Raw genomic sequence first — 27314 nt, forward strand, 5'->3', positions numbered from 1 at the left:
ACTGTTGTGGAAGAAACAATGAACCAACACAAATGTCAGAAATTCCTTTGTGATTGAAGGTTAGCAAATGGTTTAACTTGAGGTAATAAGAATGGATTGAAATGGCACCTGCAATAACATGATCGTATAAGACTATGTTTTGACCTGCCTGAAACTAACAATACGTACTGAGTTAACTGCTAATTCGTAAACATGTTACATAGCCTTTCTATGAAGATCTTCACTAGATGATAAATGGAAATAGGTAATATTATTTACTCAGGGATAGCTGATACAACAGTTTGTAAAATATCTTAAGGAATTGAATAAGTCTGTGATTTCTAAGATTAATCCAGGCAATCAAATAAGAGCTGGATTTAACAGAGGTATTGTAAATATGAAGTACAAACCTATATCACACATGAAGAGGTAAATAAATAAAGTTAAAAACAGAAGGAAAATATATTTTCAATTCATATGTGAAAATAAAATGGTCTGCAGAGGCCTCTTATAACAGTAAGACAATGTAATGGAATTACACTTCCTAGATTTTGTTGTCCCATTATTACATTATGAATATACTACCATGAACGTACATTGAAAGTTGATGAACCTGATAGTTAACTGAAACGCTTAATTTATCAATATATGTAGCTATTTCCTCTTAAACATTTACACTGTATAATGCTAAAAAATGTGAAGCTATGTATGGGAAATCCATAGAAATTTCCAATATCTCCATTTCCCCAAACCATATCCAGTCTGTGAATATTCAAGCATCACTTAGTAATTTGTGCACAGCTTGTGGTCAGATATTTATATAATAAAGAAACATTATTATAGTTCATTGTTATATGAATAACATTATTCAAAATTGGTCCAATTTGGTGTAAATTTGTCCTTATATATATATATATATATATATATATATATATATATATATATATATATATATATATATATATATATATATATATATATATATATATAATCTTTTGGAGCACATACAATGTGAGATCACTAAAGGGATACTTAAAAATGATGTTATATTGATACCTACAAAGGTTGAAGGTAAATAAAATTAAATCTATGTGAATATCTTTAAAGACACAACAAAAATATAAGGTAAATTGAAGCTCAATGCTTATTTTGATATATGAGAATTAATACAAGTTTATGGTGGCAAATAGAATACTAATTCAAGTTGGGTTATGTTAGAATGTGACTTTCTACACTATTTACATACAATTGGAGAAAATAAACATAACTAATCTGGTTTAACTTAAGGGATTAGGATGTGTGTTCCTCTAACTCCCCCTTCATTATTAACATGCATTTTCAAACGAAATGTACATAAAAATCAAACCTATAAACACACTTTTTCAATATGCCATCTATATCTACAGGAGGCATGAGGATGATGTCTTTCCTAGTAACTACTTAGCTGTCTTTCTCATATACACATTTTTTTCACACAGAACAACATTAAAACAATTTACAACTTTCACTCAGAAAATCATTAAAACAATTTACAACAACCTGTCACACTTAGTTTACTCAGGGAAGGCAACTCTGAAAACATCTTCATAATGGTCAGCAAAATGAACCTCAAGACCCTTTGTAATGAATTCTGGTAAGTCACTAAAGTCTTTCTTGTTTTCTGCTGGAAGGACAATGCAGTTTACTCCAACGCGCTTAGCCTGGAAAGAAAAATACAAAAATCTGTAAACATTATGTGGAATATTACAATTTTTCATTACATTCTACTAGCAATAAGAGTTATATATACAGTGGTGACTCAATACTTGAATTTAATTTGTTCCAAATGGCTGTTTGATTATCAAACAGTTCAACTACCGATACCTATAAATCAGATCATTTGCTCTAACCTCAGCAAAACCTTAAGTTTACAAAAATTTCATATTTATCAATAATCTCCTTTTTCCATTCAATGGTTGTTACCACATTCTTCCTTTTATGTTTATTTTCACCACTGATAAGCCTCTCTGGTGCCATTGTTGGTTTTTAAATGAAAAACTAGACAGAGCACAGGGGAATGTTGTTCTCACGACAATGTGGGCCACTGGACAACTGAACTGGCAGCAGCAGGGAAGGAGAGGAAGGGGGTGGAATCCAAGAAACTTTAACAAGACACTACTACTACTACTGTTTGTTAAATGAGCAGATGGTAGTAAAAAGAAACCTTCGTTGTAGCAAAATTTAATTGTGTGAACCTTCGTTAAGTGGGGGTTGCCTGTAATTATTTCTGAAAAATTAGAGAGCTAGATGATGCACAACCCCTCTTGACATCTGGTCACGTGCTGAGTCACTAATTGAGAGATAAACACACCAAACGTTGAAATTTATCATGAGAAAAATTTTCATATAAAATCTTTTACACAGACACAAGCATTAAGTGATATATACTTTTTAGAGAACGAGTCATGCTTTGATGCAACTGCACAAGACATTTAAAAATGGCTTCCTGATGACAAGAGTATTTAATCATCTCAAAATAAACCACACTATGTGGTAGTTTAGAGTCTGAAGGTTTTGGAGAAACAATAATCCCAAAATAAATCCTAAATCCCCTAAAGTCCGAGTTGAATCGACTGTTTTTTTTTTTTTTTTTTTTTTGGGGGCGGGATGAGGGGAGTAGAATTCGTATAAGTCGGACATACCCGTTTGTTGGACCAACCTCCTATTAGTCTGAATTAGTGACGGTCAACAGTATAAGGAAAGATGCTCTTACCGCTATGGTCTTTTCCTTGATACCACCGACAGGCAGCACCTTGCCAGTGAGAGAGACTTCCCCTGTCATGGCCAGGTTGTGTCTCACTGGTTTCCCCTGAGCAAGTGACACCATGGCTGTTACAATGGTGACACCAGCACTTGGCCCATCTTTAGGCGTTGCACCCTGAAGAAAAAGGATCAGTGAAAATAACCTGCTTTAATGAATATCGTTTAAAAATAATGCTTGCTATGAATCTTGTATAAGAAGTATTAATGCTTGTTAGATAATAAATATATAGAAAGAACCATAAATGGATCAGGTATAATACATAGAAATTGAATAGAGTGATAAGTACAATCTTCAACATCAATCTAGCACATATTTACTGTTTGACATCTATCTTGCGACATCATTCTTTTCATCTGATAAAATGACTGATATATCCTTTTTCACAGAGTATAACATATGTCATTATACTATGAGGGTTAAAGGTCTGCACTAATATAGGAACACAATATTGAAAAAAGATATAGAAATCAAAATTTCTAGAATCCATTCAGTGCTACAATTTTAAAATAAGTGAGGTTGCCTTTCTACTATGTAGGCAATAATTTTTCTTATGGTCGCTGTGGTATGGGGAATGGAGTGATGTCTATACAGTGTGTGGAGTGTAGTCATTGGAGTCATCAGAGATGATCAGGACTGAGAAATTCTGAGAAGGGGGTGAGGGGGGAAAGTGGAAAGAAATGCCAAGTCTGTTGGCAAATTAAGCTATACCTCTAAGAAGTAGAACAGGGACTTATGAGACCTGCACAAGGTTACTTTTGCTGAATGGTTATGAAATATGGCCCCTAAAAGAGAAGACTGTTGGAGGGGTTCTGAGAGCATGTGATCATAGAATGTTGTGATATATGGCTGGTGTGAGATGACAAGATCGGGTGGTAGGTGGCACAGGTGTGGTGATTGTCAAAGAATTGGAAGTGATACTCAGACAGGGAAGACTTCACTGGTTTGGGCATATAAAGATCTCACGAGAAAGTAAATAGTAAGATTTTAATTAAATGACTAACAATATGCACAAAGATTTTTATGCCTTAAAAAAATGCTCATGGTAGAAAAGCTCTCAGCATACATTTTCCATATATAATCTTTAAATATTAATGATCATTCAATCATCTGTATTTTTGCTAACAATCTTGTGGTCAACACCAACATAATAAACAATCACAACTTACCTCTGGCACATGAAGATGAATGTTGGACTTTTCTAATAAGTTAATATTAAAGTGTTTTGAGGTAAACTCTTTGGCATAAGTGAAAGCAATGCGAGTGGATTCTTTCATGACATCTCCAAGGTGGCCAGTGGTCTCCAAACTACCTTCACGGTCACCTTCAAGTGTTCGTGCTGTTGTCTCAATATAGAGTGTTGACCCACCTGTAAGTGTAAACTAAGATCAGAGGTGGAGGTAACTTGTTAGTTCATCATGAAACTCCATCACAAGAAAGGGATAAACACAGATAAGATTCAAAAGTAATGACAGGGTGTCCTGATACCTTCTGCACATTTATACGTACTGACTCCACAATTGCTACAATCTCAAGTCTAATTTCCTCTCTGTGGATTATCTTCTCACCGACTCTGAAACCAATCTATTCCTTACAAAATGAAAGTGCGGGGGCACTAACAGCATTGTAATTTTTTATATTTCTTTTGTCCTCTTTTCAAATCAAAAGATGGCTGTTGTACCAAGTCTGAACCAAATGTTTTGGCACACACAAAGCAAATGAGTGCACAAGATTAAACAAAAAAATTCATGTGCTGGTTAAAATATTTTTGTACAGGAATCATAAAAATTTTGGTAGGATAAGTTACAGTATTTAACTAAACATTTCCAATCACCTCTGATCATCATAACCAGTATTTGCCATCATTAAAAAAACACTTAACTAATATAAACCAACAACACTAAACTATAATAAACAATCATCACTATTCACAATATCAGAGAGAGAGAGAGAGAGAGAGAGAGAGAGAGAGAGAGAGAGAGAGAGAGAGAGAGAGAGAGAGAGAGAGAGAGAGAGAGAGAGAGAGAGAGTCAGGGTGTAATCTATCAAGAGTAAGAATGAGTCAAAATTGTATACTATTACATAATTTAAATATATTGAAATGACAAAGATGATTTAAAATATCTGCAGTTAAAAAAAATTATCACAAGATTAGAGAAATGTGCAGCAAAGACAAACGGAATGTGGAACTGGGAGAGCTGAGCCCTGCAGAATAATTTATTCCTACGATAATGAAAAAAAAAAAAAAAAAAAAAAAAAAAAAAAAAAAAAAGTAATGGAATAAAAGAAATAAAGAATAGAGTATTTACATCTGTTCAAAATCCTCTACAAATATCTTCATCCACTTACACACTGAATTACACTAACTCTAAAACATTGAAGTATTATAAGTAACAAACCCATTGCAGTCCATGCCAGACCCATCACCACGCCTGGGGAGTCTCATCATACATGCGGTCATGACTGAACTTTGCTTTACCAACAAAACTTTCTAGGTTGTCAACAGCCACATCAACTTTTTCACTCTCTCCGCTAGCTATGTTGTAAGCCGCTCTTCGCATTATTCTTTCAATGTGCTTCTGGAGGTTCCGTACTCCTGATTCACGACAGTAATGCCGTATTAACTCATCAACTGCTGACTCTTGGATACACAACTGAGAAGAGAGAAAAGGAATAAAAATAAATAAATAAACAAACAAATAAATAAATAAGCAAATACATGAATGAATAAATAAATAATAAAATGAAATAATAAATAAATAAATAAAAACAAATTAGATATATGTAAGGAAACTTCCAATGAGTAAAGGTAGATATGTTGATAGAGTTGAAAAGGTTGACTAGGCTAGGTGCAAGCACTGAGGCCCAATTTCATAGAACAATAGGAGGGACCCCATCAGTCTATAACCCCTCTGAAGGTTTAGGTCAGTGATGGCATGGAGAACATCATTACTAAGGATTTTAATAAGTAGCATGAAGTAGTCAGAGGTGAGAGGAGGGAGAGGGGAACAAGGCCTGAATCATTCAAGGTAGAGCTTTTTTTTTTATTAAAGCTTTGAAAGAATGGCAGTGGCACCATCAGGATGAAATAGAGTAAGGTGAAGAAGCAAAGTTATTAGAGATATTTTTGGATAGGTGCCACAAATCTTCTGGGGAACTAGCTGGACCTTGAAATACTTCAATAATTTCTATTAATGAAAGAATTTTTGGCAAGCTGGATAACAAACAGATTTGGCATGATTCTGGATAGAAAATCAGGCAAATTAAATTCAGGTAATTGAAGGTTTTTTGTGAGCCACCTCTCTGTCATGCATAGCAAAATATTAAGATGTTTTAAACCAAGATCTGGAACCTTTATGTTGAGAGAAAGAATGAAGAATGTTAGACACTATCACCTCTGTTAAACACTCAGCACATGGAGAGGAGTCTGATATGAAAGCAGTAATCATTCCAAAGAAAATCAGCATAATACCTCCTCACATTGAAGATTCTGTGACTGAGATGTGTGATGTCTAGGAATTTGTGACATAATCTTATGGATGACTATATGTATGAGATGAAAATTAAGGTGAATATTGGGAAAAGTAAGGTGGTAATGTTTGAAGGAAAGAGACAGAGGTGGATGATTCTAGGATATGATAGAGTGACTGCAACTGCTATAGGTTGGTGTGAGGTGGTAATGCTAGAAGAGAGAGAGAATGGAGAGCTAAGGAAACAAGATGAAACTGGTAAAAAAAGGATGAGTTGTTAAAAATAGGCATGTCATATGATCATTTTCTAGTTATGAAAAGAAGAAATGTGTCCATGAATGTAGAGAGAGAGAGAGAGAGAGAGAGAGAGAGAGAGAGAGAGAGAGAGAGAGAGAGAGAGAGAGAGAGAGAGAGAGAGAGAGAGAGAGAGAATTTTAGGACTACATAGTATTTTCCAGTCAACATTTAAATATGAATCTGAGACCTGAAAATAAAGTATGGAACAACAATCAATCATGTCTGCTATAAAAGTCGTTTATCTGAGAAGAGCATGTGATAACCAAAATAGTAGAGCTTCAATAATGAAAGTATATATGGAATCTGCATATGTGCAGTGTAAAAAAAAGCAAGTGTTATGCATGAAGGCATGTGTGAAACTATAACAACTACTCTTTTTATTACCTATTCATACTTAAATATGAAGATACTTTAAATATCTTTTCAGTGCAAGCAAATGTGTGTAATAACCTATCAATGTGTAGTAATGTATACTTACATTGGATTCACTGAGACCAGTCAGTTTTTGTGCAGCAGGAATGAGGTATCTCTCAGCTATAGCCCGTTTCTCTTCAGCCACATAACCAGACACATCAATCATCTCCATTCTGTCTCGTAGTGGCTCTGGGATGGTCTCTAATACATTTGCTGTACAGATGAATAGCACCTAAAATGAAGAAAATTCTCATACATCTCTGTTCTATTTTTCATCTGTTCAAGCAAACATTGCATTTTTGCATCCCTATGAAAAGTATCGTTTGTTGAGAAGTTCCACACATAATGCAAAGATATATGTGTACAAATAAATCACAAATAAACAGAGAGCACATGGTTACTAGTTCAACAGTCTCAAATATAGACAACAACTGCCCGAGTCCCACCTTCGACAAATCAACATTAACGTCCAAGTAATGGTCCAAAAAGTTTGCATTCTGCTCAGGGTCAAGCAGTTCCAGTAGGGCAGCTGAGGGGTCACCCTGGTAACCTTTGCCAATCTTGTCCACTTCATCTATCAACACCACTGGATTTTCAGTTTTGGTTTTTTTCAAACACTGTAGATAAGAACATTGATGTGATGGGAGGGAAGGAGAGGAACACTCTTCAATGAAACGGTTACCATAACAAAAATAATCTTAATGTAAAGGCTCTCTATGGAATACAAGAAAATTTATTTGAAATATATGAATTTATCTTTCACAAAATTGAATCATATAATTGAATTATGTATTATTCATATTTGACATACACTAAATATGATGAAACAGTAACAGAAATAGAAATGTATGTTTCTATTAAAATCAAATGACTTCAAATTTGACAAGTTTAAATTAGTATAACAGTTAGTAAACAAATCACATAAAAAAAAGGTCACTACTTGGCTACAGTACCAAGTAAAAGTCCAAACAGAGTTCATGTAAGTGAAAAGCTAAACAAATTCCTTCTAATATACTTTAAAATCTGGAATATTAACTTGTACATCTACTATACATTTAACAATAATTTTAGATTTTCTTGGTTTGATTCTGGTTAACTAAAATTTATTTTAAAACTGAATGCTGCATCACTATTCAACTGGCAGCCTACCTGAATCAGCTTCCCAGGCATAGCTCCAACATAGGTACGGCGGTGACCCTTGATCTCAGCCACATCAGTCATGCCTCCAACACTGAACCTGAAATACTAGAGGAAAAAAAAAAAAAAAAAAAAAAAAAAAAAAAAAAAAATTGTCATTGTTTTCGTTTTTTTCAGACCATCCTCATAATAGTCTTCATTAGTATTTTGACTGAAAATCAATGATAATTGTGAATATATGTAATACACTCTTAAAAATGGATCTGGATAATGGAGGTGGCAAATACCAACCACTGCATCACCTCAAGAAAAAAGATTTTTTCTTTCACATGTAAGTTATCCATATCTAAATGGTAATCATATCTGCAGTTTTCATCATAACTTTTCATCTATCAATTTTTCTGTTTTCATCATTAACATATCCTCAAATACAACAATGAATATTTACAAAAAAGCATGATGAATATATTTGTTTTTACTGCAAAAATGCAAATTTTCGGGACGAACAAAAAATATTTAGGTTTTATGTATGTAATTTCTTTCCTGTGCCAAACATCCACTATTGAATTCTAATTTCAAATTGTAAGTGAATATCATAAGACTTCATCAGAAAAATTTAATAAAAATTAGACCACATTTTAATTTTTCACAAAAAATCTAACTTCCTGTCTGTCCCTTCATACATGGAGCTAGATGTTAGTTAAAAGAAAAGAGCATTCCAGTGATATGAAAAACAGTGCTCTTTGTGCAAGAATTAAGTACTAGAACATCTTATTCTTATGCATCTTATTACTCAATAAGAAACTGCCTGATAGTGTTCAAGTATTAGTAAACTGAGGATAAAAGAACACTTATAAATAATTAACAACTTCTAAGCTTAATTGAAGTAATTCACAATTTGGTCATTATTATTGCATCCTTTCCTTCTAGGTTTCAAGAGCTTTATGCAAACTTCTTTGTTTTTTTCCAAAAAGCCTAGACATTATTTTGCCAAATTTGAGTTTCTTTTTCACTATCATCATACAATCTGAGGATAAATCTGTTTATTCAATTGCTAAATTGCTTCTATAGCTTTTTCATTTCATCTATGTTTCTTTTCGGTGCTATGCACCTCAAAAGTCATCTCACACCTCAACCTTCGGTGGGAAATTAATATCTACACTTTTCTGGGTTTAGCAGCAAATTAAATTCAACACATGCAGATTCTTTCATCCTCAATCCTTCCCAATTTTTATTACTTTATTCTTCTATTCCATTACAATTTGTCTATGTGCTGCTGGAATACATAACTTGTTATGTATTCCATTCCTCTTTAATTGTCTTCCCTTAAACTTAATTGTATAACAGATTAGGTGTGTTCATCCTACTTCAAATAGTTACTGACCTCTCTATTGAGTGCCTGTGCAATGGAGCGAGCAATGCTGGTCTTCCCTACACCAGGAGGTCCATGGAAACAAAGGATCTTTCCTTGAGTTGTGCCTCTGAGTTGTGCCACGGCTATGAACTCTAAGGGTGGAAAAATTAAAGAGGAAATGAACAAAAGGTGTAATGCAAATGCAAAGTAATCTACCAATTTTGTAATGTCATACCTACCTTCAAGTCTGTGCATGGACACAGTAAGACCAATTAAAGAAAATCCAATCATCATGAATTTCTACAACCATTATCATTAATTCAGTTTTGGTTTACTTCACATTCAAAAAAAAAAAAAAAAAAAAAAAAAAAAAAAAAAAATCTAATGAAGAAACAAAAATCTCAATACAAAGAACACAATTAAAGGACAGTACTCTGGTGTATTTACCTAGTTGTATTGTACAGGGTTCGAGTGGGGTTTATAGTGTCCTGTCTCCGTGTAATTCACCTTGGTCGTCTGCTGGTCACCCAGCCAGTCTTCCCCATTACGGAGCGAGCTCAGAGCTTATAGACCGATCTTCGGGTAGGACTGAGACCACAACACACTCCACACACCGGGAAAGCGAGGCCACAACCCCTCAAGTTACATCCCGTACCTATTTACTGCTAGGTGAAAAGGGGCTACACCTTAAGAGGCTTGCCCATTTGCCTCGCCGCCTCCGGGATTCGAACCCAGACCCTCTCGAGTGTGAGTTGAGCGTGCTAACCACTACACTATGTGGTGTGTGTGTGTGTGTGTGTGTGTGTGTGTGTGTTGCATTGTTCATGTTAACATTGGTACTAGAGTTTTCAGATATGAGAGAGAGAGAGAGAGAGAGAGAGAGAGAGAGAGAGAGAGAGAGAGAGAGAGAGAGAGAGAGAGAGAGAGAGAGAGAGAGAGAATGTGATAGTATTTTAATGTTTACAACATACCCAATATTCTCTTTTTCACATCCTCCATCCCATAGTGGTCTTCATCCAGTATCTCTCTTGCTTGCTTGAGGTCCAGGTTCTCATGTGAAGTAATACCCCATGGCAGAGTGGTCAGCCAATCCAGGTAGTTTCTGGTGACGTTGAACTCTGAGGAATGGTTGTCTAGGAATCCTAATTTATTGAGTTCTTCATCAATTACATCCTGAACAGCCTTAGGAACCTGCTTTTCCTGTAATTACATAACATGTTAAACTTCTGTAATCAAATTTACGATCAAACTTGGCCTAATTAATTATCTTTTTGTGATGAATGTCTCATATCATTAAGTATGTGCAACTTGTTTACTAAGATTTTTCTTTAAAGCTCATATATATGTGCTTTGGTCTATCTACAGCAATTTAGCTTCTGATTCAAAACCATTGTAAATACCACATCAAATCAATTTGTTCCAAGTTTTTGTAAATACCACACCAAGTCAATCTTCCTGCTGGGCCAAATCAATATAACTCGCCTGTCCTTATTGCTTCACTCATGCACTAACTTCCTAGTCTACTTCTAAACTCTTCATTTGCAGGGACATGTCTTATGGCAACATTTCATATCCATTGCAATAAGCTCTGACATACATGTTGTATCATAATATTATAATATTATAAGTACATGTTTTTATTAAACACACTAGTTCTCCACACTATCATCCTGAGTTTTTGATGTGAAGCTTTTTTATGAAATTTAATATGGCCTATTTTACAACAATTAACACACTGAAGTTATGTGATTGTCACAAAACAACACACAAGAGAAATGTTAGCATAATTTGCCTTAAAATTAACTACTTTTAAAGTTAATATCTGGCCGTCTCACCTTTAGTCTTGCACGAAACTTTTCTTCGATAGCATCTTTATCTTCTTTCTCAATGCCTAACTCTTTCTTGATTACCTTCAATTGTTCCTGCAGCATATATTTTCTGTGCTGAGACCGCACCTTCTCCTCCACTTCCTGCAAGTAGTAATTGTACCGTAGTAATTCAAATTAATTCATACAAACTGTAATTTATTAAAGCACTTCTTTCGTTGTCTTATAATTTGAAATATTTATATTTTGTCTTCATTTACAATATGAATGAAAATAGATATATTTTACATGTAAATACAACTTTGCATACACTTTACATTTTTAAGAATTTCATCTTCCAAACTAAGCAGCTTTTTATTACATAGCTTTCAATTTCACATTAATGCATAAAACTTCAATCTTTGAAACTGAAAAATTACCATAAAAGGCCAGTACAGTAAGTAAGTGTCAACTTATGAGTCCAAATCCACACATACCAAACGTAGACTTCTATAGAAAGATTCATTCATCTCTCAGCTACAAACATACGTATAGTCTACATTCATAAGGGATATAGTAATTTTTCAATAATATTGAACACAAATACATTTCATATGTCCTATACAAGCAAGATGAATATTATCAAATGATAAATCACTTAAGATACCTTTGCAATAGATGCTTGAAGTTTACTTAGTTCATATTCTTTCTTCAACAGTGACAAAGCCAACATGAGCCTTGCTGGAATCTGAAAGGAGTAATTACATAGTAAGAATATGAGTATCATAAGGCCGGTAAAACATTTATGTTACTCAATTAAACATTCACCGTTAGGCAATAATAGCCATGTATGATGTTATATATTACCTACATAAGATTAGTGTTTAACATCACTGACCTTTGTTTCTTCAAGGACTTGCTGTAGTTCATTAGAGTTAGCAGAGGTAAGGGAAGCTGCCAGGTCAGCCAGGTAAACAGGATTGTCCACCACACGCTGGCCATGCTGGATCATCTGTTGCACACTCTCCCGGTACAAAGGATTCAAGGCAATGATATCTCGGATAGTTTTGATAATCTCTTGTGTCAATGCCTGCAAATGCAAAGAAAAAGCATTCTTTATTTTTTGTACCATGTGTGGGAATATACATACAAAGCAAGAAAGAAATGCATGATATGCATGAGAGAGAGAGAGAGAGAGAGAGAGAGAGAGAGAGAGAGAGAGAGAGAGAGAGAGAGAGAGAGAGAGAGAGAGAGAGAGAGAGAGAGAGAGAGAGAGAGAGAGAGAGAGAGAGAGTGTCTTGTTTGTTTGGTGCTACTGATGGTCCTTAGGACAAGTTTACATAGTACAGTCCATTTTGCACTTCCATCTGGAGAGGGAGTGTCATCAGTGACTTCCCTCTGTCAATCAGAACATTAATTTGCATTGCCAAATTTCCTTCAATATGATAGGAGAGAAATAGTAAGCAACAGCACTCCCTTGCCTTAAGGAAGGATACTTGGTAAACCTAATTAATTTTCCTGCTGACAGAGTAATGAGTGATGGCTGCATAAAATAAATTGTCTGAACTCAGACTTTCATTTGATAGCTCCATCAAATTTTCATTTATTCTTTTCTTTTTGCTATCAAATATAGAAGATTTCATTACAGTATAATTATATTTTCATTTGGTAGCTATCATTATAATTGGCTTAGTTTGATGCTATCCTACTACATCATCAACTTTCATATCATCCATACCTTTCTGATGCAATTATGTTTCATTTCATAATTTGGTTTGATATATCCAAAGGTTTCCTCAGAAATTTCTAAGTCCTTTTTTTTTTTTTTTTTTAACACACGTACACACGCACACCTGCACACATACACATGTACACCTGCACACACAAATACACACACACACACACAGCCATAGACATAATTTTTGGTTAGTAGCATATTCAATCATGATTAAGACCACATTTGCAATATGTTGCACTGTCATGGTTTCCAAGTACTAAGAGAGAGGAGAAATTGGAAAGAATCCAGATACCTTCAATAAAAATACTTCCAACCCTATAAGTATTATACGTGATTATATTATGTGAGGGGAGATTGAAAAAATAAAATTTCTTTACTTTGGAAAACTGAGAAGATATATGATAACTATGTACAAGATCATATCAGGAATTGAGAAATTAGATGGCAGAGACTTGGTTATGTAAGATCACAGAAATGCAAGAGGACATGACCTAAATGTAAAGAAGGGATCTTAAAAAAAAAAAAAAAAAAAAATGGCTTTCCACAATGAATTGTTGGAGTTTGGAGTAAGTCAGAAAGAGAAGTAGTAAATGCTAAGACAAAAAGTGGTTTTAAAGAGAGACTGCATGATAGTAAATATCAAGACAGGCCAGTACAAGCACAGACTCCTCCTATAAACAACAACTAGATAATATATACACACAGACAGTTTTCAGCATCAAAATCTTCTGGTTACTTGCCTTGACTTCCTCTGTTGTTTGGAACTTGTCATGAGTCACGTTCTCCACCTGCACCATAAGCACTCGAGGAGGTGTGGGCGGGGTCTGGGTGGCTGCATCAATTTTTTCAGGTGCTTCTGTGCTTTTATCAGTCTCTGGTGCCTCTTCTGCTGGCTGCACAATCAACAAAATCAGAAAAGCAAACTTTATACATTATTACTTAATTTTTTCCTTTCAACATGAGAAAAAAACTCTGATGAAATATGCCAAACACCTACTTATCATAACCATTCACCCAAAAGTTGCCACTGTATTGCTGTTCATAATCTAAGGATGCATTTACATCAAGCATATTAATTCTTTTAAATTCGTGGAGAATCATCTGACCCAAGTAATTTTGAATCACTATTTTTCTCACTGACTGGGCCAAATTGTCAGAATTAACTGGCAGTATGTGTAGGCAGCCTCTGATAAGTGTAAATGTGGATGCTCTCACTGAAATAGCAGCATAGCTATGGGTGAGGTGTCAAACAAGAGTAAGGGAGCATGAATTTAATACAGATACTCCCTGATATAGGATTACTTTAAGTTTTTCAAAATGCAGTTGTATAGCAAATGAGTGTGTAATAAACTTCAGATTGCATAAGAAAATAGGAATGTGTTCCAAGATCTTTAGATCTGTGCCCCATCAAACCCATAAAACCATGAAATATCAAATGAAAATCCAGTTATTACCTTAATTAATAATTTGTGTATCACATAAATAAACTAAACACAAGAATAAAGCAATATAATAAAAAACATATAAAAGTTTTTTCCTAATTACTCACTCTAATGTCTGTCCTAAGGCTGGAGGATCACTCATCCTGATGTACCCTTCAGGGTTAAGGGACATTGTGAAAGTATGTTTAACTCAATCCTCTTTTTTGTTATTACATATGGTTGTTAATATCATTAGTTATTATTATTATCATTATTACTATTATTATTTACAATTTACACACATACGTAGAGAACTAGACAAAAACATGTGACCATGTGGGTACGTGCTCACATATTTTGGCGAAAAAAAATTTATATTTTTTGAGGGTGAAGTAAAATTAGAAGAAAATTTATGACCATTCTACGGCGTCAGAGAATCTTTCTTGCTCAAGGCCAAACACAAACCTAACTTCATCACAATTAAAGATCTGTTGTGGATTTAAGTGCTCATCATCCACAAATTTCTTAAACTCAGGCACAAATTTCTCAATGGCAACTCTGTCAGCACTTGTGGCCTTGCCGTGCCTCACAGCAGAATGAATTCCAGTTCTTTTCTTGAAATTCCCAAACCACCCCTTACTTGCTTTAAAATCATCATTGGAGTCAGATGTAGTATCAGAAATAAGATCAAGATGCAGCAGCCTAGCCTTCGCACAAATTATGCCTTCCGACAAAGAATCACCAGCCATTTGCTTTTCGTTTATCCACACAATCAACAATTTCTTAATTTCTTCCACTACCACAGGTTGCTTAAATTGCCTTTTCACACCAATCACCACATCAGCTCTTTTAATGAGCTTACTTCTTCAGTATTGTGGCTACTGTAGATTTAACCATACAGTACTCAGCTGCAAGATTGGTTATTCTTCCTCCTTTCTCCTATTTATCAATAATATGGTTTTCCTTTCGATGGTTGTCACTACATTCTTGTAGGCTTATTCTCACCACTAACAAACCTCTTCGGTGTCATTGTAAGCTTAAAAAAAAAAAAAAACTCTAGAGAGAAAGCACAGGACAATGTTATTCTTACAACCGCAGAGGATCAACTGGCTGCAGTGGCCAGCCGGTGGGGCACATGGGGCGGCAGGAAGATAAAGACTATTTGTTTACAGCCATGTGGACAGATGTTCGACTAATAGGTATTTTTTTTAGTATTAAGTCAAACTTTTGTGTTCGACTATTGAAAAGTTTGACCATTTAGACGTTCGAGTATTGAGTCTCCTCTGTACAAGATTGTCAATGGCATTGAGAAGATAGACAAGGAAAGCCTGGTGCTGATGACAGAAGATGGAAGGACAAGAGGACATGTAAAGATTAGGACGAGGCAGTGTGTGAAGGATATTGGAAAATACAGTTTTTCACACAGAACAGTGGAGAAGTGGAATGCATTGAATAATGAGCTTGTTACAGCACATAATGTGCATAACTTTAAGGAAAAATTAGATAAATGGAGACATGGAGACAGACACTATGAGCCCCACTCGAGCCCTGTACAATACAACTAGGTAAATACACACACAAAAAAAAATGTCTCAGGAAATGAGCCTGCATTCTATGAGGCCAAGCTTCAGTATTGAAGCATTGGTTGGTGGTTAGTCTATGGTAATAGTGGCTCTAAAATCAAACCCCAGACATCTTTGCACATGTAAGCAAGGTAACAATATATAACAGGTCTTACTGGTAATTCACATAGAATGCCTAAGTAACCATACATCACATGAACCAAAACATGTGGTTAGTGATCTTGATCTCAACACAAACAAGCTTCACAGTGTGATGTCATTACTCCTTCAGGTAAGCCACACTATCATACAAATAAAATAGCATCTATCTTTAAACATTCTTACTTTACATACATGAAAAAAAAAAAAAAAAAAAAAAAAAAACATTATTAATCCTGTAGTGTTTCACAGTCGGTGCCGATGACATATGCCAGGTACATGTTTACATCCCATAACAGGATTGGTGTACATAGGACACTTGCAAATATCTAAGTTTTTAAATGCAAAATATTGGGATCTATGCTTATGAGAATTTTCAAATGTTAGGTGAAATTCTTCACTTCATATTATGAGCTTAAATCCGCTCGTTTATCTTTCTTTTTCATTTAAATGTCTGCCAAAACTGGGTGCGTCTTATGAGCCATCAAATACGGTATATACATATATGATGGACGCCTGGACCCCAAACTCCTTGGACCTTGTACAATTCAGACTCCAACCAAAAATTTAAATAAATTACATCACTGGAGATTGACCAACAACTGGACCTTGACTGGCCAATGGAGGTCAAGAAGCATCCCTTGTGTTTGTCGTGCTCAGATGCACTCACTGTGATTGAGTTAACCATTAAAACCATAATTAAAAACAATGATGCTAATAAAGCAACTGATGTTGCCAAAATGTCCACTTTGCATCTATGATATCAACATCTGTGGGTCTCTGAATTTTGACATCCAATACATCTCTTATCTTCTAACCTTCTTCCAAATCAGTTCTGAAACCTCTTTTCATTCCAAATCTTTATGTTACATTTATGGGGTCACTATCAATTAATTTTTTTTCATCTTCTTTTCCCCACACTTTATCCCCTTCTACTCTCCTTTTCAAACATGGATTCATTATTCCTTCTTCCTTTACTCAGCTGATACAGCCAATGTTCATTTCAATTTCAAAAATTTTCTCTCAGTTTAGTCTCTTTTAACATCACTAATATCATAGTCATGCATATTCAGTGGATGAATTTATAAGGTTGAAAAAAAAAAAAAAAAAAAAAAAACTTCTCACTCTCTTTCTCTTTTCCCTCATCTTAATCCAAGAAAAGTATACATAAGAAGGGAATCCTGTCCACTTGCAAAACATCTACTTCATGTACTTTAAAAAGTACACTGGGATTGCAGACCTTGAATTTCAGGGCTGGATATTGATTAACCCCCTAAGCTGACTGCTCCACAAGAAAGTAAAGATCAATGTGTGATAGACAGCAGAGTTACTACACCTTTACGTCTAAATAATCACCTGTGTTGGCTGTTCCGTGTGCCTCCTCCGCCGCAACATCCTTTGCACCCGGCTCTCCTTCACTTCACTCTGTCCACCAGTCTTGTCTTCCATAGGTATAGTAACAGGGGTGTTATACGGGGGCAGCCGCATCTCAACATTAGCTGGAATAAGACATTTGCAACCTTATTCTTTACTTCAAGTTTTGTGGTTCTATCAAAGTGAAGCCAGAGATTTGAGATTTTCTTTGGCAAAAATAAAAAAAAAAAAGTTTCACTGCATTTCAGTCATTGATCTCCAGTAAACTGTGACTGAAATGATTGGATGGTCTTATCAGTGCACACATTAAACACTAACTTTTGCCCGATTTAGCTAACTCCTCTTCCTCTTCCATGGGCTGGTCTGGAAGGACAGTAGTCATGGTGATGCGTCGGTGTGCCATCACTATCATCCTTAACTTGTCTCCCATGTCTTGAAGCTCATGGATCTGCACAAATGTACCCACAGGGTACAATTCATTCATGGAGTCTACAACCTCTCTTTCATCACTGAAAAAGATATTTAAAGAGTCTTCAGAGGTCTTTGGAATTCACACAATATCTTAAAAGCTTAAAAAAAAAAAAAAAAAGTGGATATAAACATCTGTACTGTGCTATAAGTGATTTCCTCTTCACACAAAATTGTGAGAGGAATTCTTATTACACAATATGACAAAAAATTTATATATACATATATATATATATATATATATATATATATATATATATATATATATATATATATATATATATAGAGAGAGAGAGAGAGAGAGAGAGAGAGAGAGAGAGAGAGAGAGAGAGAGAGAGAGAGAGAGAGAGAGAGAGAGAGAGAGAGAGAGAGAGAGAGAGTAGATTGTAATGGTTGTCATAAGGCATAAGGAAGGCAGATGCAAGCTAAATAGCACAGATATCAAAATGTCCACTAAAGCAGTACACTTGATTAATTCACTCATAAAAAAAAAAAAAAAAAAAAAAAAAAAAACTTCTGCTATGAAAAGGCATGACATGTAGGGAAGCTCTACATATGTGAGCACACTTAACTTTTATTTACAGGGAAGCCTAATTATGTAGAAATTCAATATACAAAGATGGTAATATGAATACATTAGTTAGGAACTACTTTCACTTAACATAAAAAAAATTCAATGATACAACATTCATTGATATAGCATTGTGTCATCACTGTCACCTGTTTTACATAAATAAATTATCATCTTCACAACAATGAATATGTTATGATCACTTAAGACATATTTTGAAGGTTAAGGTAATGAATGGCCACAGTGACAAGCAATGGCAATAAGTCACCTTTCTTGTTGCCTACCCAACTTTTGTAAACAAACAAAACACTAAATCTGATGTTTGTCTTACACTAAAGATGTAAGACAGGCTACCAGTCTGGCTGTGGAAAAAAGTGATGGAGAGTTGCCAAGAATTAAATTCTAAACTCAATAACTCATACATCAAATAAGATTTAGTTACCAATGAAACTAAACTGGTGAACTCTAACAAAACTCTTCTCTACTTAACTTTTTTGGGAGCTTGCAAATGACTGAGCACGCTATTTTTGTAATCCTTAACTAGCCCCTTCACACACACACACACACACACACACACACACACAGTAGTGTCTGCAACGAGTGTGCACACTTTTAAAGTAAAATTGGATAAGTGTAGATATGGAGACAGGGCCACACGAGCATAAAGCCCAGGCCCTGTAAAACTACAACTAGGTAAATACACACACACACACACACACACACACATGTGTAGCCCCTGTTCACCTAGCAGTGAGTAGGTACTGGATGTAAATTGAGGAGTTGTGACCTTGTTGTCCCGGTGTGTGGTGTTTCCCTGGTCTCAGGCCTATCCGAAGATCAGAAATAATGAGCTCTGAGCTCGTTCTGTAGGATAACGTCTGGCTGTCTCGTCAGAGACTGCAGCAGATCAAACAGTGAAACACACACACACACACACAATATACAAAAATTGAAATAAAGTAAATAAAATTCAAAGCAAGAATGATGAATATAATAATGAAATGAATGATTGAATAAGCAAATAGACAAATCTCTACATAAATATACAAATAACGTGAATAATAATGAAGTCTGATGTAACCTACCTTTCATTTTTTTTCATGAAAACTCCAGCATAGGGTTGATTTAATCGAACTTTTCTTCTTATTAAATTCACAAGCTCTTTGTCAGAAATCTGTAAATAAGAAGCACATGGAAAATAATTATCATTAATTTCCATAATATATTTCAAAGTCAGTGATATGATGTAAACTCCAAAGCTACCACTGCAAATCAGGCAACTACAAATGACAGTTTCACATAGATAAGACTGCTTTGAATCTCACAAAGTTTGACAACAAATACAGAAATAGCTCTGTTATCTCAATGGTATAATCTAGCTGGTTCCCTCTATAAAGATAAATGCACATTAAACATAGCAATGCATATAAAAATCATTACTAGTCTTGAAAGGTTACCATGAACAAGTAAACAGCAGTGACTAACTTCAATGATCTTGATGAAACGTGGAAATACAGGGTTCCTGTTGATGGCAATGACAGGCACATTGGGCCACACCTCAGGTACTGCCATAGTTGCTGGCAGATTATGCATTACAGGCCCTTCTGCTCCACCACCAGCTCTCTCCTGGAATATGGAACAGTAGATGTTACCTTACTGGTAATTAAGATGAGTCTCCACACAATTCATTCTGTATATTATAATGATTTTCTTTCATTCTTTCATTTCTTCTTCCTAATACCTTTTTAAAGTATTCTGCTTAATTTGTCTACTCATTCAACAATCTGAATGAATCTTTTTATAGTTCTCAAGGTACTATGCTGTGCTCTACTCAGTAAAATAAAGAAAATAGAGAAAAGGAATGAATAGCAAATAAAATTGTGAGGATAATAAGTTAAAAAAATTACATAACTATTAACAATGTTAAAAGATTAAAAATATATTATGATATGGTAATGAGTAAGAAGAATTTTAAAAAAATTATGACACAAAATCTGTATTTATGTGTGTGTGTGTGTGTGTGTGTGCGTTTACCTAATTGTATTGTACAGGGTTCGAGCGGGGCTCATGGTGTCCTGTCTCCATATCTCCATTTTTTTATTATTTTATTTATACCATGTGGGGTTTTCACGGGAATTTATGAGCTAAAGGAGATACTTTTTAGGGTACCTCCTATCTTAAAGCCCTGCCGCTAGGAAACCGTTGCCCCGAGTGAGGAAGCCCAACTTACATCCAGACAGTGGACAGGATTCAAACCCGTGCGCTTGGAGACCTCTAAGACCCCAAAGCACGCATGGTTCCACTGTACCACAGCGGCCCCCCAAGTTATGCACATTATGTGCAACAACTTCATTAAATAATGCATTCCATTTTTCCACTGTTCTGTGTGGAAAACTGTATTTTCCAATATCCTTCACACACTGCCTCATCCTGATCTTTTGATGTCCTCTTGTCCTTCCATCTTTTTCTGTCAACAGCACCAAGTCTTCTTTGTCTATCTTTTCAATATGATTTACTATCTTATACATTGTTATTAGGTCCCCACATTCTCTACTATCTTGTAAGGTTGGCAGTCCCATTTCCTTCAGTTGTTCTTCATATGTGAGGTTCTTTAATTCTGGCACCATCTTTGTAGCAATCTTCTGTATCCTTTCCAATTTAGTTATATCCTTTTATAGAGCTCAGAAACCATACCACTGCTGCATATTCCAGCCTTGGGTGTATCATGCTTGTGATGATTTTTTTCATCATATCTTTATCCATGTAATGAAATGCCACTCTTATATTAGTCAACATTTTATATGATAGTCCAAATATCTTGCTTATGTGTTTATCAGGGCTCAGATTATCTTGTATGAACACTCCAAGATCTTTTCCCTTTTTAGTCTTCATTATTTGTTTCTCTCCCATCAAATAGTTCCATACTGGTCTTCTCTTACTCTTTCCTAGTTCCATTATGTGTCATTTCTTGGCATTAAACTAAAATTTCCACTTCTTGCTCCATTCATAGATCTTGTCTAAATCTTCCTGCAACAGCAGACAGTCCTCTCTGGTTTTGATAACTCTTAGCAACTTTGCATCATCAGCAAATAAATTTATATAACTGTTTATCCCAATGTGAATGTCGTTTACATAAACCTGAAACATGATGGGGGCTAACACAGACCATTGTGGCACTCCACTGGTTACTTTACCCCAAGATGAGTATGTATCTCTGATCACAGTTCTCATTTTCCTATCCTTCAAAGAATCTCTTGTCCATTCAAGCAAGGTTCCTCGCAGTTCTCTTATGTTTTCTATTTTCCAAAGTAGTCTTCCATGAGAGACTTTATCAAAAGCCATTTTAATATCCAAGTATACTGTGTCTACCCATCCATCTCTGTTTTCAAGTCCTGCAATAACTATCGAGTAGAAGCTTAATAAGTTTGATACACATGACCGCCCTGTCCTGAACCCAAATTGTTTGTTCGATATGACTTGCTCCTCTTCTAGAAATTTAACCCATTTTTCTTTGATAATTATTTCACATAAATTCCCCAAAACACTTGTAAGTGACACTGGTCTGTAGTTTAGTCATTCAGTTGCCTTTCCTCCTTTAAATATTGGTATTACATTAGCTCTCTTCCATTCTAGTGGAACTTTCCCTTCATTTATTGAACTTGTAATTATTTCTCAAATTGGATCCAGTAGTTATTCTTAACATTCTTTTAACACCCAGCCTGATACACCATCTGGCCCCAATGCTTTTCTGACATCCAACTTATCCAATAATCTTCCAATATCCTCTTTGTGCACTGCAATCTCCTGTAATCCTTGGCAATCCAATGTCCTATTAGGACATTGGAGCTCATAGCGACTTGTCTCCATATCTATATTTATCCAACTTTTCCTTAAATTTGTGCACACTTTCTGCTGCTACAATCTTTTCACTCAATCCAGTCCAGATATCCATTGTCCTATTCGGAAAACTGAACTTGTTAGTGTTTCTCAAACACTGACTTTTCATGACCTTAGAATGTCCTCTTGTTCATCTATCTCCATCCTCCATCAATAATACCAGGTCTTGTTAATTCATTCAGTCTTTCTTCCTAGGGAAGATCCTTTATTTCTGGGACCATCTTTGTACTGGTCATTTGAATCCTTTCTAGTTTCTTGATGTCTTTCTGCCTGTATGATGACCATACCACTGTTGCAGATTCTAGTCTAAGTCTTATTATATTTTTCATCATACTCTTATCCATATAATTGAATGCCATCCTGATGTTAGTTAGTGTCTTGTATGTTGAAGCAAACAGTCCATTTATGTGTCATTCTGGAGTCAAGGTGTCTTGTATAATCACTCCCAGGTCTTTCTCTTCACTCCTTTTCATTATAATCTCTTCTACCATTTCATATTTCCACGTAGGTCTCCTATTACTTTTACTTATTTCCATTACATGGCATTTCCTGGCATTAAATTCTAATTTCCACTTTTGGCTGCAATCCCAGATCTTGTCAATATCTTACTGCAATTCCATAGTCACTGATGTTCCTTATTACTCTCAAAAGTTTTGCATTGTCTGCAAACAAATTTATGTAGCTACTCAAACCCTCCTGTATATTGTTAATGTATACTTGGAACATAATTGGTGCCAGCATTGAGCCCTATGGTACACCATTAGTAACTGTGCTCCAGCTTGAAGGGATGTCTCTTATCATTGTCCTCATTTGCCTATCTGTTAAGTAGTCTGACATCCAATTTAAGGTATTCCCCTGTATTCCTCCAATGTGTTCGATTTTCCATAGGAGTCTGTTGAAAGTCTTCTTCAAATTTAAATACATGGTGTCAACCCATCCATCTCTCACTTGCACTTCATCTATTACTGTAGTATAAAAGCTGACTAAATTTGTTATGCATGATCTTCCTTTTCTGAAACCAAATTGGGAGTTATTCATTATTCTATTTCCCTCCATATATTCTAATAATTTTCTTTAATAACAATTTCACAGATCTTTCCCACAGCACTAGTTAGTTTCATTGGTCTGTAATTTAGGGGCTCAATTTTTTTTTCCCCCTTTGTATATTGGGACTATATTTGCTTTTTTCCACCCTCTTGGTACCTTCCCTTCTATTAAAGAGCTGTTGATTATATCACAAACTGGTTCCACCAGTTGTTCTCTACATTCTCTCAGTGTCCATCCTGACAATCCATCTGGCCCCATTGTTTTTATCGCATCTACCTTTTCTAGCAATTCTCTAATATCTGTTTTTGTACCACAACGTTCCTTAATCCTTCCTGTGTCTCTAGGTTGCTTGGGTCTATGAACTCTCCTTCTTTATTAAGTACTGATCTAAAACTCTCATTCGTAAGTTCACTCATTTATTCTGTGTGTTTACCTCCTGTAGTTGTGTTATGCAAGAAAGAAGCTATGTTTGTACTGTATTGCCTCTGTATCTATTGTGATCTATAAATATTTCCTTCATTTTCAAGTATTTGGAGGAAAACACAATGGGTAACAGTAATTCAATCTTTAAAAATATTAACTTCAATGTGATCCTGTTGAAGAGCAACAATGTAAACAAAGTTTCTGGCGCTCATGCCGTCACTACTATACAACAGCATTTTTCCAGAAGTTTTTCTCAGCTGCAAGATATCTAAATGTTATGGTCATCCTCAGTTTGGCATAAGAGGGTTACTCTTTTCTGTGTCACTCATTAAGACTTCCCTCACTAAACTGGTGACAAGAGCATATGTAACTATACAGTCTAAACAAAATCTTGGCTGTGGGAGCATCTGTCACAAGCCACTAAGTCAAGATAGATTGGTGTGGGAATGAATAATCAGTTTTTACATTGATTCAAATGGAAAAATAGCTTCAGCTTCTGAACATTTCGGATTCTGAGTAACATTCAGGAATTAATCTATAAGATATAGATAACTAATTTAGTTAGGTGTAAATTATTAACAAAGAAATGAAACGTTAATTATTTGGAAAGAATATGAGATATCAAGAATCATATGATGAGAATATCAAAATAACAACTTACTTGAAAGAAGTGTGTATGTAAGAAATCATGACAAAAAGTCTTTGTTCTAATCTATAAAGCAACAGTGAGGTAGAAGACTTGGTGATTACCTCATTTTGCAATCCACCGCTGGTTCCTTCTCCATCGTCTCCAGGCCTGGAACAATAGCTCCTGCATAGCATCTGCTGTAAAGACATCAAAGACGAAAAAATAATTAAAGAAGGGAAGACATACCAAATAGAGAAGGAAATGTTTGGAATAATGAATGAGAGCTTCAAAACGGTGTTCACTGCAGAAGAAGATTTCACAGAACCTAGTAGGACATTGCATTGCCAAGGATTACAGATCACAGTGCACAAAGAGGATATTGGAAGATCATTGGATAAGTTGGATGTCAGAAAAGCAATGGGGTCAGATGGTGTACCCGGCTGAGTGTTAAAAGAATGTAAAGAGCAACTACTGGATCCAATTTGGGAAATAATTATATGTTCAATAAATGAAGGGAAAGTTCCACTAGAATGGAAGAGAGCTAACGTAATTCTGATATTTAAAGGAGGAAAGACAACTGAACCACTAAACTACAGACCAGTGTCACTTACAAGTGTCTTGGGGAAGTTGTGTGAATTAATCATCCTCTAGAAGAGGACCATGTCATATCGAACAGACAATTTGGGTTCAGGACAGGGAGGTCATGTGTATCAAACTTATTAAGCTTCTATTAGAGAGTTATTGCAAGAGATGGATGGGTGAACACAGTATACCTGGATATTAAAAAGGCTTTTGATAAAGTCCCTCATGGAAGACTACTTTGGAAACTAGAGAGCATAGGAGGACTGCAAGGGACTTTGCTCGAATGGACAAGAGATTATTTGAAGGATAGGGAAATGAGAACTGTGATCAGAGATACATACTCATCTTGGGGTAAAGTAACCAGTGGAGTGTGACAAGGGTCAGTGTTAGCCTGCTGGCACTGCATTCTTCTCTCTTTTAATGTATGTTTCCTAAGTTTCATTACAAGTTTCAAATCTAGTAATGTTTTAACACTAAAATAAATCAGTATTTTAGTTTCATAATTGTAATTACACCTGTACGGACATGGCAAGGGTGTACCAGGCTGAGTGTTAAAAGAATGTAAAGAGCAACTACTGGATCCAATTTGGGAAATAATTACAAGTTCAATAAATGAAGGGAAAGTTCCACTAGAATGGAAGAGAGCTAACGTAATTCTGTGTGACAAAAACTTATTTTTAAGTGATTATAAACTACCCACAAACTAAAAAAAAATTATTGACTAAATGACCCTAGAGCTAGACCTGTCTCCATTAAACCTAACCTAAATGCGCTGATGGCAGGACGGATAATTTTCTTTTAAATCGTTAGCAGCATTATAATAAATTTCCGAGGCATGTATGAGGTTGAAAATACACGGCATATGTGGTTGTCTGATCACAGTATATCACAGTAGATCTTCTGGAAGAGGCACTGAGCCTGTGTCTCCAGGTCAGTAGCCTCACTTTTGGCACCAGGAAGCATGGTGGCTGTGCAGTGTCTGGTGGTTATGTTTAGGAGTTTGTACTGAAAACGAAGTTCGTGGTTTTTCCAGAATTTATCTAACCTCTTCTCGAACTCAGTCACGGACCCAGCCTCCACTACCCACTCTGGTAACTCATTCCACTTGTTCACAACTCAGTTAGGCAAAGAATATTTTCTAATATCCAATCTTGCTCTAGTTTTTAATATTTTCTTTGAGTTTCCCCAAGTCATGCCATCCTCTCTCATCTGGAAGAGGCCTTTGGTACATTCCCAGTCGTACTTATGGCTAATGATCTTGTACGTCTCTAACTGACCACTTCAGGACCTTCTGTACACAAGGGTGGGTAAGGCCAGCTTCCTCAATCTTTCTTCATATGGCAGATCCTTCAATTCCGGCACCAGCTTTGTGGCTCTCCGCTGCACACCTTCCACAGCCTCTATATCTTTGACCAGGTGAGGACACCACACCCGATTTGCATATTCCAGATGTGGCCTCACCAAAGCAGTGTACAAGGGCTTGATGACTGCAGGCTCTAGTCTAGATGGACAAATCTTCTTCTTTCTTCTTATTAAGCCTACTATTCTATTTGCTTTATTAATTTTCTCTGCAAGGTGGTCGAAGAATTTCAGCCTGTCATCTATTACTACTCCAATGTAAAATTTGCTGCCGTTTTACAGGCAGTAAAGTAAAATAAAACCAATCTCCAACACTTATTGATTAATGTCTATACTTGATTCCGTATTAGCTAATGACAACACACCTTCCCTGTTATGTATGTAAACTCTTGTGCACTCACCGAAACCAGGCTGGGGCGGGCGAGGATCTGGTCTCTCCTGACACAAAGCACTGTAGCAGCAACCTTGGGCCGTTCATGCAATTGGACCGCATGGACATGACGACTAACAGTAACGTGCCTGGCTAAACTGTAGTTCCTCTGTCTAGACACATGGGCTATGCTCCGCCAGTGCCGGGGCAGGGTGCCGAGAAAAGCCATGTTTACATCACCCACGAGTCACTCGCCGCACCCCCTCGCCCTCACCTCCTTTCTTCAACTACCACCGTTATGCCATAAAGAACCACAATCTCTTTGTTTACTCGATGTTTCTAGAAAGAAAGTCCTTCACAATATCGTACAGTACTATTTTTCCTTTATATTATATAATAGTTAATTAGTGCTGTCATATATTTATAGATGGTACATAGCAGCAATGGATGGTACTGTAC

General features: G+C 35.7%; 1 protein-coding gene across 1 annotated transcript; it reads right to left on the bottom strand.

Annotated features, from left to right (window-relative positions):
* Positions 1-425: 425 nt before the first annotated feature.
* On the bottom strand, positions 426-27175 carry LOC123518158 (lon protease homolog, mitochondrial-like). Its single transcript, XM_045278855.1, is given in 20 exon segments — positions 426-1679; positions 2732-2896; positions 3949-4148; positions 5179-5217; positions 5220-5433; positions 7025-7192; positions 7407-7577; positions 8110-8205; positions 9482-9603; positions 10423-10651; positions 11287-11421; positions 11924-12004; positions 12155-12346; positions 13735-13887; positions 17493-17635; positions 17829-18019; positions 19635-19723; positions 20035-20175; positions 24667-24741; positions 26887-27175. Coding segments are annotated over 20 exon segments (2949 nt in total). The 5' UTR covers positions 27085-27175; the 3' UTR covers positions 426-1532.
* Between the last annotated feature and the right edge of the window lie 139 nt (positions 27176-27314).

The sequence above is a fragment of the Portunus trituberculatus genome, chromosome 43 (assembly GCF_017591435.1).
Source record: "Portunus trituberculatus isolate SZX2019 chromosome 43, ASM1759143v1, whole genome shotgun sequence".
Lineage (NCBI taxonomy): Eukaryota > Metazoa > Arthropoda > Malacostraca > Decapoda > Portunidae > Portunus > Portunus trituberculatus.